The sequence below is a fragment of the Thamnophis sirtalis genome, unplaced genomic scaffold (genome assembly GCF_051295495.1).
Source record: "Thamnophis sirtalis isolate CommonGarterSnake01/CBP01778 unplaced genomic scaffold, rThaSir2_p1.2 scaffold_9, whole genome shotgun sequence".
NCBI lineage: Eukaryota > Metazoa > Chordata > Lepidosauria > Squamata > Natricidae > Thamnophis > Thamnophis sirtalis.
Window position 1 is genome coordinate 59079187 of NW_028261389.1, and position 16614 is coordinate 59095800.

General features: G+C 37.2%; 1 protein-coding gene across 5 annotated transcripts in view; it reads left to right on the plus strand.

The window, feature by feature from the left end:
- PTPRZ1 (protein tyrosine phosphatase receptor type Z1) overlaps positions 1-16614 on the plus strand; it is a 122670-nt gene that overhangs the window by 62085 nt on the left and 43971 nt on the right. For all 5 annotated transcript variants that reach the window (XM_087723657.1, XM_087723658.1, XM_087723659.1 and 2 more), the window contains exons 3-9: positions 1906-2085; positions 3738-3889; positions 5995-6090; positions 6346-6412; positions 9437-9594; positions 10420-10570; positions 12418-12602. In XM_087723657.1, coding sequence (XP_087579783.1) covers positions 1906-2085; positions 3738-3889; positions 5995-6090; positions 6346-6412; positions 9437-9594; positions 10420-10570; positions 12418-12602 — 989 coding nt within the window. The remainder of the gene's footprint in view (positions 1-1905; positions 2086-3737; positions 3890-5994; positions 6091-6345; positions 6413-9436; positions 9595-10419; positions 10571-12417; positions 12603-16614) is intronic.

Below are 16614 nucleotides of genomic sequence, written 5' to 3' on the forward strand. Positions count from 1 at the left end.
CCTGATTCAAAATTTACATGCATCATGCTGTATATTGCTCTGTGTCCAGGCCAGCAGGTTTGAGTCACGGGTACTTTTGGATTCGGAAGCAATGACATCATTAATATAAGAACATATGGCTTTATTCCAAAGCAGCATAACAGCATAACATTAAACATAACATCATAACATAAAATAGCAATCAGATAATATTCAAAAATATTCAAGAATGAAAGGGAAACAAAAGACTTCTTCTGCCAGTCAGGGAACCCAGAAAAATGATGGATAGTGAACCTCTTCAAAGCTATTGGTTATGCAGCTCCTGTCTCTGTCAGGTCTTCATGGAACGTCCATCTCATGGGGATTGCCTACCAGCTTATACAGAGTCTAAAGCATAATTAGCCCTTTCTGTTCTCACTTGATTTTGCCAAGCCAAAGAGATAAATTTATCTTGTCTTATTCCTGGAATGCATCACCCATTCCTGCCAAGGTTAAGACCAGATTAAGCAGTATTGAAGATGAGAAAGATCATCGAACTTTCCACATACTTTCCTTATCAAAGAGAGGACAAAACAAAGTATCAGCCTTTTGTGGTTAAAATAAATGCTTACTTAATTGTCTATTACATACTGAAACATTACATGACACGGTATTACACACCACTTCAGAACCAGGTCATAATTGCTTGTTTTGGGGAGTGGGGTACTGCTGTAACTTTGAGTGATTGTTAAGGGACCCACAATCACTTGAGCATATTTTGGGCGCTTAGCAATTGCAATTGTTAGCAATATTTTGTGGTCACATGACTGCAATTCACATTTTTGCCAAATGAAATAGTGCTTATCTATGATTTTCAGCAAAAACATCTCATAACAAACAATGGTTTCACTTTAAAACCACCTCAAAAAAGTCCCAAAGTTGCTTTTTTAAGAGGCAACTGGGTTTTCTGGGTTTTCTTTTTTCTTCTTGAAGATGTTTCGCTTCTCATCCAAGAAGCTTCTTCAGCTCTCACTGAAGAAGCTTCTTGGATGAGAAGCGAAATGTGTTCAAAGAAAAAAGAAAAACTAGAAAGTCCAGTTGCCTCTTAAAAAAGCAACTTTGGGACAACCATGACCTGGATGACTGAGAATCTCCATAGACACATTAAAAAGGTTATAAAATCAAGTTGGTCACCACTTACAACCATAATGGGCAGGTTCCTTTGCAATTGTAGGTCAAGGACACAGATCTTTGTAATTCGTCTTCATCCATCTTCCAGTGAAACCATCTTTACCACATGCACATGTCAACATTTGTCCCTCTTGCATTTCTACTGTAGACACCATGAAACTGAAAATGATTGTGCTAAAACTCGAACTTCATGTTAAAGGAAAAGTCTCATACTTCGATGTACTAGCTTTGCTGAGGATTTGTGATCTGGCAGGACATTTGTAAATGTTACTTGTAACAACCTTTCTGGCATTGACATCAGTGGTGGGATGCAAACAGTTTAACAACCAGTTCGTGGGTGCACATTTTGGGTGCATGGGCGTACCTAACGCACTTATGTGTAGCGTTCAAAATACAGCAATTTGAAGCTCAGCTGTTTACCTTCTAAGGCAGCCCCGGTAAGTAGAACAGCAGAAATCAGCTGTGCCACTTGAATCAGCTGAGCCAGAAAGAAGGAAATATAGGACAGGATAGCACAGGGGGCAGGTGGGTGGGACCATCTGATCATCGCCACTATCGGTTCACCCAAACCAGTCCGTTCCGGTTGAATATCACCTCTGATTGTCATATATTGTTGTAAAAGCATGTAAATTAGAGGGGTTGTTTCAGAGATTAACAGAATATCTTTTAGAACATAATTTGTGGCTTTCATAAACATATGAAAATCTATCAAATATGTTTAGATAAATTACTTCCCTGATTCATTTTGGTTTTTAGGAGCCTTAAATCAAACAAAGTGGGGGAAAAAATATCCAGCATGCAATGGTGCCAAGCAGTCACCTATAAATATTGATGAAGATCTCACTCAAGTAAATGTGAACCTCAAGCAACTGAAGTTCAAAGGTTGGGAAGAAGAAACTTCAGAGGACACCTTAATCTATAACACGGGCAAAACAGGTAAAGAATATGTATTCATATTATATTTGATATTCATAGAAGTTTTTTTTTCACATGTGAAGCAATTATTGTTTTTTTTACAGTCTCTTGATTTATTTTATTCTTTTTTATCTTTTTGAAATTAAGATTCTTGCAAGTAATGGGAAGACAGCTGGCAATAGCAAACAAGTATTAATTCAAGCGGCCTCCAGGCCGAAAAGAAACATATTAACAAAAATAGTCCTTGAAATAACGTAATTCCTATAATAAAGTCCTCTCTATTTTCTGAATATAAATATATTTTGGCATAATATGCATGCTATTAATACAGCCAACATTGTGCAAAATGTTATGTCACAAAGACCCAGCTAATGTTTTCACAGATTGGTTTATAAAGATAAATTTAAAAATTTATCTTACTTAATTACAATGTTCTATTTCAAGAGGCATCATTCTAATTATTAAGAGTTTGTCATGTACAGATTATCAATATATTGATAGTCGCATAAATAAATGAGTTGAAATAAACCTATCATCTATCCAATTGGTATTTAATCATATAGAATATTATTTGTCTAGAATATATATTATAAAATCTGCAAAACTTTATATCAATTTGTTCTAATGATTTGTATTCTTTTTGTATGAGAAAACTCTGACATTCCTCAAAACATACATTTGAATCACTAAATTACTTAGTAATGCTTCATTTGAAAACTGAAGGGAAATTACAAAAACTTAAAGTATGGAATAGAAATCTGTTGAATATTCACCAGGCCTATAAAATATATTTCAACATTTGAAATTGAGCTATCTATTTAATTAAATTTGATATAATATTTAGCATTAATAGGTTTTCCTACTGTAACTTATTGTACAATTTATCTGCTGAAGCTATGTAGTTGCAAACCAATTGTATATTGCTACATAATTTATTTTGTTCTTTTATTTATCAGAGAATTTTTAAAGCAAACTGTACTTTTTAAAATTATAAATTGAAAAAACAAAACTGATCTATACAAACATCATATTTAAAATGTTCAGAATATATTAAAGTTCATATAAGTAATCATATTTAGCATACAAACACTATATATTAATGCTAAGTTTGGATTCATTTTTAATTGGATTACATTCTGTTTCCACATAGGTGATGGAATCTATTTTCATAGAAATGTGTAGAAGAAATACTTGATGGTACATGAACATTTAAGGGTGGAACGCAGGAAGGGAGCTATTAGTAATAATTTGACTCTCATCTCTAAAGTTCTTAGAAATGATTACTTTAAACATTCAAGCAGTGTTACAGTAAGAGTAGAAAATAATATTTCTTAACAGTAAAATTAACTCTTTCTATATTGGACTCTACGTATATATTTCCATAATTCCCATCCATAAGGTCTAAATTATACTTACTAGGTTAAATTCAAACCATATTCTTAGTTGAGAAATATGAACATTATTATAATTAATAATAAGCCTAATTTAACTCAAATCCTGTTGATTTCATTGGAGAAAATATAGCTAATCGTTTTTAAATTTCACTCATGGTGTGATATAATTTGATTTGATAATCTTAAAATTAATGCTGATAAATTTGAGGTTCAAGTCACTTTTTTCTTCTTAAATATAATGAATAATAGTTGTGGTTTTTGTTTTTGTTTTTTCCCCAGTGGAAATTAAGCTGAAAAATGAATACTTTGTGATTGGAGGAGGATCAGAAGCAATATTTAAAGCAAGCAAGATAACATTTCACTGGGGAAAATGTAATATATCTCATGATGGATCTGAACATAGTATAGATGGACAAAAATATCCCCTTGAGGTAATTGATTTAATAACATTATAAATATCAATATATTTGTGCACATTCATTTGCCTAGACATGATTAAATAGCTATAAATGGCATTAATAAATTTACCTTTGATACGATAACCTCAATTTGTTCCAAAGAATATAGCTAGTTTGCCATGTGTGCTAGTTACTAATTGTGGACCCAATTTTTGAGGTGTAGTCTTTCAAGGGGCAAAGATTAGTTTTCATTTCACTGGTTGAATCCTTCTTGTGCCTTAATGTTTTCTTCAATCCCTTTTTTGGATTTGTTGTATGTTCTTATTAGAGAGATGTAGCTACTCAGTCAAATAAGCATGTGTTAAGGGTACTAAGCAAAAGGAGGGCACCAGAGACTTTTTTTCTCTATTTGACATAACTTTTACCCTTTCACTGTCACATTCAGCTTTAGTTTCCAACACTTATTGAGTCTTAATTTAAGTTAAGCAATGGCAGGGCTGAAGAGCACTATTGTTAGGCTGTGCTTAGGTTAGCCTTAATTCAGCTCCACCTGCAACCTATTATGGTCCTATTATTATTATTATTGTTGTTGTTGTTGTACAATTGTATCACAGCGGCCAGTTGTTTCGCCGGATTTGGCATTGGTTACTAGTCGGGCCCCACCCAGGGGCCTAGGACGTCGTAACGTATTTTCGTAATATGCGTGCAGATCCAAGCAATGCGGCTTTTTGCATTTGACTGATGTTGATTTTGTCAATTTTTAACTGTTTTAAATGTAATTCCAGTGCTTTTGGAATAGCACCCAGTGTGCCAATTACCACTGGAATTATCACTGCTGGTTTGTGCCATAGTCGTTGAATTTCGATTTTTAAGTCCTGGTATTTTGCTATTTTTTCATGTTCCTTCTCGGCGATCCTACTATCACCTGGTATTGCGATGTCTATGATTGTGACCTTATTTTTCTCAACCAGTGTGATGTCTGGTGTATTATGCGCCAGTATTTTGTCGGTTTGTATACGGAAATCCCACAAGACCTTGACCATCTGATTTTCGGTGACTTTTTCAGGCTGATGTTCCCACCAGTTTGTTGCTGTTTTAATATTATAATTTTTGCACAAATTCCAATGGATCATTTGTGCTACTGAATTGTGCCGCAATTTATAATCAGTCTGCGTGATTTTTTTACAGCAGCTGAGTATGTGATCAACAGTTTCATCAGCTTCTTTGCAAAGTCTGCATTTGGCATCATCAGAAGATTTTTCGATTTTGGCCTTAATGGCATTTGTGCGGATAGCTTGTTCTTGCACAGCCAGGATTAGTGACTCTGTTTCTTTCTTTAATGTACCTGTTGTTAACCATAACCAAGTTTGTTCACTGTCCACTTTATCTTTTATTTTGTCCAGAAATTGGCCATGCAGTGCTTTGTTCTGCCAACTCTCCATTCTTGATTTTATCACTTCTTTTCTGTATTCTTGTTTCGTCTGTTGGGCCTTCAGTAGATTTTTGTTCTTTACTTCGATTAATAAATGTTGCTGTTTTAATATTATAATTTTTGCACAAATTCCAATGGATCATTTGTGCTACTGAATTGTGCCGCAATTTATAATCAGTCTGCGCTATATATAATGTATTATTGTTGTTGTTGTTTATTGTTATTATTATTTATAAATAAATAAATATTATTATTTTTAATAGAATTGGAATTTCATACTATTTTGGTATTTTACGGGCTGCCTGTCACTTTCTTTGTTATTTTTTTTACTGCTGATAAATTTAGAACAATCAGAATAATCTAAAGTTAGCCTCTTGAAATCCAGCACAATATCAGCTGTACAACAGAGCATGGCTTTGGAATCATTTAAAATATCGCTAATGTCCTGTGCCACCAAATAACTTTGATATGTATTCCATTATTAATGGAAAAATAATCATTAACTATATAATTTTGTAATAATAATAAAAATAATTTATAATTTAATTTAATATCCATATATTATATTGACTGAAACCAAGTGATATGTATCTGAGCATATCAGTGCTTTAATTTTCTAAAGTTTCTGGTATACCAGAACTAATTAATCTCCCTTGCATATTCATTTCATGGTTCTATTAACTTTTTTAACTGTATTATATTATAGATGCAAATCTACTGTTATGATTCAAATGAGTTTTCCGATATCGACAAAGCAATTGAAGGAAATGGGAAATTAAGAACTTTATCAGTTTTATTTGAGGTAATAGTTTTTAATGATTAATGATTCTTCAACTTTGAAATGTACTTGTTTCCATTTTGAGGGTAAGAGTTATGGGTATTGTTATAGTTAATTATTTTTACATAATAATTAGCTTTATTTTTAAAAAGGTTTAGGCATTAATGTGTATCTGTGTTAAATATTAAAAGAAGTGTAGCTTTTATAATTTATTAACTGTCAAACTAACAACATCTTGCATGATTTCTTATTGAAAAAAATCCAATTTTTCTTCAACAGGTTGGTCTGGAAGATAATATGGATTATAATTCAATTATTGAAGGAGTGGCCAGCGTTAGTCGGTTTGGTGAGTCTGTGATAAAATATGAGAAATTATATGAATGATCAATTTTAAGCTTCTACGTCTGGTAATATATGAATTTATGGAATCTGGATACATGGCAAAAATTTGTTCAAATCCTATAGTTGAAGATATATGAATGGTAGGGTTTCGCATACCATCTAATAGGCACTTTGCATCTCAATGGAAATTCTTCTGAACATGCTTAGATGACATGCCAAATGTTCAAAAGACCATGGCTCTAATGCTGTGCAACGCATGTCTCCAAATGATTTTAATCAGCCCTGCTCCCCTATTATCACAGCCATAGATTTCAATATCATTTTATGTGAATAAAGATATTGTTTTATTTAAAAAAAAAACTTTACATATCATGACAAAATATGAACCTTCCTTATAAAGACCAGGTAGCACACTAGTGCAGGATTGAAACTCAATATTCGGGTTGGAATTTATTAGGGACTGGAATCCAACAATCTAACAGTTATGAATCATAGTGATTAAAAACAATAGCAAAATACAACAAAATCAGAAGTTAATGGCAAACCATTTCCATAAGATATGTGAGATCACCTGGAGTCAGGTTCATTTCAAAGGAAATTTTATTTTAGTGCACTTTTGTGGCTCCCTCCAGACCCTAGTCCAGTGATGGGCAACCTTTTTGGCGTGGTGTGTCAAAAATCGGCAAAAAATCGAGCATAACTTGCATTGTGTGTCACTTCAACAAAAACATAATTTTGCGCAATTTATAGTTTAAACTACAAAAATGTATAATGGCGCTCACAGTTCCCGTTGGCACTCCGCTGTTCCCTGCTGTGGTGCGGTCATAACCGACAGTCCCAGGAGTAGACTCTCTGTGCCGGCCTGACTGGAGAGAGGCGCGCACTGTTCCCGCGCTCCTCTCCTGCGGGTCCTCCCTCGCTGCGCTGATGACATGTGTGTGCACGGCACGCACGCCTTACCAGCAGCCCCTGCGCTCAGAAAGGGGCGGCGGCGATACAGTAAGTGAGTGTGGGCGGGGGAGATCACACGTCCCGCCCCCCCCCGTTCCTCCAGCACAGATTCTTTCATCCTCGGCGGCCGTGCAGGAGCCGAGGATGAATCTCATGAAATCCTGTGCGTGTCACCCCAAATGGCTACGTGTGTCAGCACTGACACGCGTGTCATAGGTTCGCCATCACTGCCCTAGTCAATATAAGTAAATTAAGCAAAAAAAATGGTCAAAGTGTTTCATTAGCATTTAAGTCAAGAATAATGTAAATTGCACCGAACAAGCTGTAATAGCTTCCTTTATATTTGGTTTAAATATTATGGATTAGAATAATATGTATTAAGAGAGTGGCTTTACCAAATTGTTGAGAGATCTGGGTTTTGAAATAAAACACAGAGCAAATTCAACACATTACTCTCAGTAAGAATTACACATTACCAGGGGCGGGCTTCAAAAATTTCAGCAACAGGTTCTCTGCCTGGTTGCTGGGTGGGCGTAGTCATGGTGGGTGTGGCCTAGTTGGACTTCTGCACCAACGTGGGGGGGGGGCATTTTTACCCTCCCCAGGCTCCAGAGGCTTTTGTTGAGCCTCTGCAAGAATGAAAACTGCATCCCCCGGGCTCTGGAGGCCCTTCTGGAACTTCCGGGAAGCCCATTTTTCCCCCTCCCCGAGCCTCCACATTTACCTCACATCCAAAATGGGCCATGTGGAGACTCCTGGGAGGGGCAGGGAAGGTTGGGTGGGGCCAGCTAGGGGTGGGATTTGGAGTTTCTCTGAAGTAGCCATAACATTAGCTACAGGTTCTCCCGAACCTGGACGAACCCATAGCAGCCCATCCCCGATCATGGCATGTTCAGCAACACCAGTGAAAAACAGATTAAAGGCATTGAAACCCTGCTGTACCACCTCACACTTCCTGAAATGGGTCTGCCAAGCATTTCCATGGCAGAGAGATCTCCGCTTCTATGTTCTGTTTGGCAAGAGGCATGGAGCCATGGGGAAGGGAACTGCATCCCTTTTTCTACCAAAAGGAAACTGCCACCATGATGGAAAATGTGTTGCAGCAATGGACCCTTTCTGTAGTTCACAAGATATATGACAGATCTGGTGAATTGTAGTCACTTATACTGTTTATAAGAGATCCATTGGAGACAGTCACAGATTCAGGTAGTTTAGTGGAATCTGAAAAGATCAGATTCCCAGCATGACCATTTAAAGGAGGCTTACAATTAAATATATACATACATTCATTTTAAAAGTTATTCTCTCGATTAAAGGGAAAAAACATGTAATCTAGCATTGTATTTTTAGCATAAGCTAATGAGTTTCTTCAAGAAGTTCATTACCATAGCATTAAAGAAGCAACCTCCACTTCTAATTTTTCCCTTCAACTGGTACCTTAATGTAATAGGTTTTTTTTTCTTTTTTTCTTTATTTATACTGATACTAAAACTGTAGCTATTCAGGTATAGCAGGAAAATATCAGCAGGAACAGAGAGATTCCAGGGTGTAGGAGAAACAAAACTGGGCAACCAAGCTTGAAAAGAGACTTGGCTGGTTGAGTGGATTACTGAACATTTTAGTCCATGGCTAGTAGCACCTGATTAACAATCTATCATACATGAATTTATGTAATAGGGATGCTTTAATTTGGTTTCCTTTCCCAGACTTAAAGCACTATTTTTGCCCCTTAACCCTTCCATCTCTCCTCATTGGAAAAATTAGATACCTTCATGGTAGACTTGGGAAATTTTAAAAGATGTTAAGCGAGCCTTACACCGTTGCAAAGTTTGAGGCAGCCTTTATTTCCCAAATTTTAAGCCTGGCATTCTATTGCTCTGTGAGATATAAATTGTGTGTTGGGGACAATGCAAACTACAGATTTCCTTATTTATATTGATTTCAAATAATCTTGAAGACAATTCAGTCTTGAATTCTAACCAAGGCAGATCCATGCCTTCATCTAGCTTCCCCCATTTCTACATCATGCAATTTAGATTTTAAAATATCATCATGGGAACTTCTTTATATTTTGCAGGGAAGAAAAATGAACTGGAACCTTTCATTTTGTTGAATCTTTTGCCAAATTCAACAGACAAATATTACACTTACAATGGATCTTTGTCAACTCCTCCATGCTCAGAAACAGTTGAATGGATTGTGTTCAAAGACACTGTTAACATTTCAGAAAACCAGGTGATTTATATACATGTCTGAATGAAAGAGTTGATCCTAATGTTGAAGAAAAATGATATGCAGCCAGCATCAGTCAACAAATCTACATGATTAGAGTGAAACAAGGACAGAGTTTCCTCAAAAAATAAACAGTTGTGGTATCTATATCTACACCAGCTTTAGGAAAAGCATGCTCTTTTCTGAACCAACAAAATATATTTGCTTGTTGGTGATTAGAGTATTATCTGTACCTACAAACTGACTTTGTGATACTATGGACTATGAACTTCAAATTTTACAGTGTGCTACCTTATGTCTTCTCTTTCTCTTCTCCTATCAAGTACCACCTTTTATTTCTATTGTGGTTTAAATGCCATTTTGATGTACATCTGAATTCTTTTATTGACAAAAAGAATGACAAAATGAGGTTCTGAGTATGTTTCTTTTAAACAATTGCTTGGAGATTAAAATGAAATGGGGAGGGTGGCATCAAAGTGAAAATCCCTGCACAATACATTGGAGTTTCTTTAGAACTATAGTGACAAAAGAAGAGAAAAGAGTCCATTGGAATGGAAGATATGGAAAGAGTTTAATAAGAAAGTCAGCAACCTTGATATACTTGTCTAGAAAGATTCATTTTTTATTTTTTTAAATGTTTATCTGAACAGTTTATGAACTCTCTAGTTCTAAAGAACTTTGTTCTGCTGAACAAAAAGATTATATAGGAAGAATCAGGCAACGTAACATTTAGAGTAGTACATGTTTCTCCATCATCTGAATGTGGCTTTTCAAAAATGTATTCCTTACTAAATTACTTTTGTGTTTCCATTTCTTGTCTTATTCCAGCTGTCAGTGTTTTGTGATGTTCTAACTATGCAGCAATCTGGTTATGTGATGCTAATGGACTATCTACAAAATAACTTTAGAGATCAACAGCATAAATTTTCTGGCCAAGTATTTTCATCATACACTGGGCAGGAAGAAATTCATGAAGCAGGTACTTGTTTGTTAGAATTGTGGGCTTAAGCATAATTTTTGCCACAGTGAATTGCTCCTAAGAAAAACAATAGGAGATCCTTATTCAACTGTCCATATGCAGAGAATTTTAAGGCAATTATCTCTTGTGCTAATTAGCTGTGGTGCACTAAGCAAGGAGCAAAAAATAAATGGGTAAATAGATTCAACCTTGCCAAAACTTGAAAATATGTCCAGCATGATCAGCTGTCATGCAGTTGAGCTTTTTAAGCTATATCAACATAGTGCTGGGGATGCACACATAAGTACATGCCTTTACATCCGGCCAGTACCTTCTAGATACCTTGGGACTGTTGGCACATCTGGAGAACACCAAATTAGATAAGGCCGCTCATATTACCTTCACCTTGGTTAAGTGAGCTATTACTTGCAACAGAAACAACTCCCGTTCCTAGCAAAAAGTGTGGATGTAAGATAAATACCAACCATTTGTGGTAATGGGATCTTGCAAATGCCACAATTTTGTATTTCACTCCTGAGATCTAAAACAAGTATATAAGCTGTGGTAGTTGATGATACCATCACACACATTTATTGATTCACCCCACAAAATTCCATGATTTGTTGTTTTAGTATAATCCAACCACACTGTGAATGAGCTTAGTTAGCCAAAGGCCAAAAAGCAATTAACACAACTGAGTGAAGGATTTTTTGCCCACTGGATAAATCAAGGGCTCAGAGTATTTACTCAGTCTAACAAAGGAATATGTAACAAAATCAGGCAAATGATCATTAATACATTATCTGTTTGTTTTATTCTAAAAGAAGCTCTAAATGGGTCACACATTAACTAAGATTGTGTTATTAAACTTCAGTTTGATAAAATGGGAAAATATCAATTTAAAATTTATTTTATTATGCAGGTTTAATGTTGGAAACCTATATTGAGTAGTGAGTGCCCTCTTGTGTTCAAAAGATAAATTCTAAAATAATGTTAGAGAAAAACACATTAAAAAACTTAAGTGAAATCGATTTAATGAAAATTGATTGGGCAATGGTGACATCTCAATAAATGAGTTAAGGCTTTTTTATCTGAATTTAGGCCAATTTATATTTTAAGGTAGCTGCATTGAACTAGTTTAAATCTAATTAAAGACAGTTTAGCTTTTCTGGCCTGTGGGAAATCATTGATTTTTACCACAATACCACAGAACGTGTTTTCATTGCACCCAAATTATCCAAGCATTCTCAGCAATTCTATACTTAATTGGATGTAGAAGGACCACTGTTGTTTTTTTGAAAACCAAAAACCTTCTCATAGTCTGAGGTGATACATCATTCAAGTTCTTCCATCTTAAAATGAGAAGAGATTTCCAGATTAAATCTCCAAGCTTAAAAAAAAATCGAGGAGGGTTGTATATATTTGAAACAGAGATGTTATTCATTTCAATTCCTTGGTTATTTTCATCATTCTAATTCTTGCAAATATATCACAGAAATAGTACATGTTTTATTTATTTCATCATTGTATTTATTCAATTCCCATTTTTAAAAGACATAAATTTAACAAGTTAACACGTGCTTCTAAAATGTTTATATAATAACTCATAATATATAAAGACATATATCACAGTATGAAAACTAAAAAATGAGGCTAGAGTAATAGCTCTAGTGAGAATTATGGAGTAGGGTACTCAAGTCTTTTGGGGAGGAGGACTATATATTACTTAATTAAAAAGTAGATTTATTTTAATTGGTGAAAGCCATAAATGTGAATTTTCTCTCTGTAAGTCTATCTTGTAGTTGTTGTTTTATAATACATACCTTTAGTTGCTATAACTTGTAAATCATCTTTTCTTTTTTTTTAAGTTTGCAGCTTAGAACCAGAAAATGTTCAAGCTGATCCAAAGAACTATACCAGTCTCCTTGTTACTTGGGAAAGGCCACGTGTTGTATATGACACAATGATAGAAAAATTTGCTGTTTTTTACCAACAGTTGGAAGGAGAAGACCAGACAAAGCATGAATTTCTAACAGATGGTTATCAGGACTTGGTAAATGACAATTTAAAAGGTTTTCTCTAGAGCTGGGAATCAAAATGTAAGGGATTGCACGTATATAGTTGATTAGATAAATTTGGATTTAAAGTGCTTCAGCAGGATAATTGTTATGACAGCTTTTGCTTACCAAGTTGATTTTACCTCAAAGCCATTCCCATTCCTTACAAGCATTCTCTTACTAAGACATTTCATGGATTGTGTAAATATTAGTATTTTAAAAAACCCTTACCACAGAAATAATTGGCACCAGGACTCTGTTGGTGAAATTGGTCTGATAAGGAGGCTAATATATAATCCCTACAGGCACATAGTAATCTGCCTATCTATTAGAATCTATTAGGTTATTAGTGGAGTTTCCCAGGCTTATGGTACTCATGAAGATCAGCCTTCTATCCATGGATATGGACTTAGAAATGAATCAGGAATATAGGGTCATCATGGCAGCCAAGATTATCTCTAGCCTACCTCACAGTGGGGATTATGTATTAGATCTGTTTTTTAATTCAGGTCTATGGTGACATAATTTGGAATAGGGGGTGTCACTTTTAATGCCATGACATGGACACATCACTCCCTATTTGTCTTGGAGTAATTGGTGACTGCTCTACTGCAGGAAGATAGGACCTAGTTGAATAAACTAACCCAGCAATTGATGGATTCTTATTGGGTTTCAGAGGGAACGAGGTCTTGTCTTGGAGCTCTGATACAAGGTTCCACCAGGGCCTTAGATGCTTGGAATGATGGTGATTGAAGTCTCCATGCTGATTATCTGGATTATCTACTTTTCAGCCAGATTTTAGACATGGTTATAGCACTGTAATAGCATTAGTCACACTTGTTGATGAACAGTGATATAATTGCTGGAGGTGGGGGGCTTGGGCCTGAGCCTCTGGGTCTTCTTGGTTTCCTGGACATGTTGAGGCAGGAATCGGGCTCAAGCGTCATCTGCTGGTGGGTCCTATAACCTGCCCCAGATCCCTACCTGACCTGCTCCACCCTCCTGAGGCACTCCTACACGCCTCACCTCAGACTCCGTCCATTGAACAACTCACAAGATCACATAACAACCACAACCAGGAGTATTGGGATTGCAGTTATTAAGCAAAACAGTTATGTGGTGTATCATTTAATGATCACTTCACTCAACAACCAAGATTCTGGTCTCAGTTATGCTCGTAAGCAAAGAACTACCTGAATAGGCATTTTGTCAGTGTCTGGACACTGTGAGAGTCCTCTTTAACTCTGAGTGGAGTTGCATTCCCCAAACAGAGTTGATATGCTGCTTGGAGCTCTTTCTGCACTCACGGTTCATTGCATGCACATTTCTTGATCCAGAGTACTTACTCATAGGCATTCTTGGTTTAGTTTCCTTCTGTTTTGATTAATACAACCTACTCTGCATGGGCCTGCTCTTAAGAACATTTAGAAGCTGCAGTGATTCCACATTGTGGCATTAAGAGCAGCTTGAAATGACCTTCTAAAGCCACTGATTCATGAGCTGAACTAGCTCCCAGTAAGCTTCTGAGTGCAAATCCAAATGGTGGTTATTGCTATAAGAGCAAAGTTATTTGTGGAATACCCTTTTTATTGTTTCTGCTAAACCTACTAGATGGAACAGGTTGTCCTACTCCAAATGTCATTTATTAAGCAGACATGGTTTCTCTGTTCCAGCACCTGGGAAATAGCATCTCCCCCACCTGCAAGATCCAGAGGGCCCTTCTCAACTGTTGGTGTTTTGTAAAGCCTTAAAAGATTTGACTTTTCCCACAAGCATGAACCTTATTGGTTATTTGCTTATAAACTGTCTGTTGCAAGATTGAAGGGATTGATTTGGACCTCCAATACACTGCATATCAATTGTTATTGTAGATGTTTTTAATTATTCTATTGGCTGTTCCTTTTTCTTTATTACTTTTAGTCTGTCAGAATCATTGCTGCAGGTTGGCAGCCACATTACCTGTATAAATAAATACATAAATCTCTTACAATAAAGATATTATCAGAAGCACAAGAAAAATCTGCAAATAATTAATCATCTGAAACAACTTACTATCACAAATGATGACAAAATCAGTGTTGGCAGTTCACCCATCATTTAAGCCAGTGGTTCCCAAAGTGGGTGGTACCGCCCCCTGGGGGGTGGTGGAATGACTTAGGGAGGTGCTAAGAGGCAAGGGGGGGCCGCAGGGGGTGCTAAGAGGCAATGGGGGCCACAGGAGGATGGTAAGGGGATAACCTGAAGGGGATATTCTCCCAGTGGCGTCTCAGGCAACTTTCTCTCTTGCCGCACAAGGAAGCAAAGCCAAATTTGTTTATTTAACCTCCTGCTCCAGCCACCCCTGCCCTACTACATTAAGATCCCTGCACTTTCCATTTCTGCTGGAAGCACGCAGGCCATGTGAGCGAGCAGGTGCACGAGGCCCCTCGATGAACTGAGGGGAGCCGGGAGGTGCCAAACTGTACTCAGCCATCCTCACTCCCTTGCAGCTAAGAGTGGGAGTGCCTGAGATGCTGCTGGGAGATTGTCCCCTTTGGGTTGCTAGGACAGCAAATTTCAAGGGAAAACGCAGCTGCTGGAATCGGTGCACCTGCAATTTAATGCTCTCCAAGAAGTCTGCATTACCGGGAGCAGCAGAAGAGCAGCAGCGGGTGCCACTGCTGCCCCTGGTGTCCAGCATCCTCCTCAGGAGCCTCAAGTTGCGGCCATTTGCATGTTTCTCCCGAGCTTCTCTCGGGAGATGAAATGGCAGGCACCCCACTGGCAGATCCTCTGGGTGAAAGGCGAGTGAAGGATGCAGTGACGGGAGAGACTGGCCATCCCCGAAGCCAGCTTTCGAGGAAGGAAGTAGAGATAAGGCCCAGAGCTCGCTTCCCTTCATCCTTCCTCCAAGAGCTGCAGGTGGCAGGGAAAACGAGGCTTCTTTGCCAGCTTCCCAGCTGGCAAAACAGAAATTTCCCCCAACTGGAAAGTATGTATGTGTGTGAGAGAGAGTGGGTGTGTGTGTGAGAGAGAGAGAGAGAGAGAGAAAGAGTAAGAGAGAATAAAAGGAATGAAAAGGGAGAGAGAGAGAAAAGAGAGACAAAGAGAAAGAGAGAGAGAGATAAAGAAAGAAAGAAAAAGAGAAAGAAGGAAAGAGAAAGTAAGTGGCGGGAGATAGAGACAAGAAAGAAAGAAGGAACAAAGCAAGGGAGGAAGGAGAGAAAGGAAGAAAAGAGAGAGAGACACACACAAGATAGAAAGAATGGACATAAGGAAGAAAAAGAAAGGAAAGAAAGAAAGAAAGAGGGAAAGAGAGATATAAGAAAGAAAGAAGGAAAAAAGAAAGAAAGAAAGAAGAAAGAGAACTTGTGATCACAATTGAGCCCAAAATTTTGGTTGCTAAGCAAGAGCATTGTTAAATGAGTTTCACCACATTTTACAAGTTGGCCACTCCCACCCAGTCACATGACTGCCAAGGTATGCCCACAAAATAGGCCACACGTACAGAATAGGTTCCAAAATTTTTGAAACCCACCACTGGTATATGTGTATGTTTGTGAGGGAGAGAAAAAATAATTAAGGTCATTGATCTAAAGATGAAAAACTTTAGATAAAAGACAAAACTGTTTATTATCCATTTTGGGTTTCTTACATCTTTTTGTGTAAGTTTGTAATATCTTAATGATAACTGTAGCAGTTTTGTGCTTTGTGATAATACCTTACTGAGATTACTTCCGTGTACCCCGGTAAACCCACGTATCCTCCGCGAGCTGCACTGGCTACCTATTGGTCTCCGGATTCGCGTCGGGGTGCTAGTTATTACTTATAAAGCCCTACATGGTATTGGACCTGGGTACTTGAGAGACCACCTTCTGCCGATTACCTCCCACAGACCCATTCGATCCCACAGATTAGGCCTCCTCCGTATTCCATCTGCCAGCCAATGTCAGCTGACGACTACTCGGAGGAGGGCCTTCTCTGTGGCTGCCCCGGCCCTTTGGAACGAGCTCCCCGTGGAGATTCGGA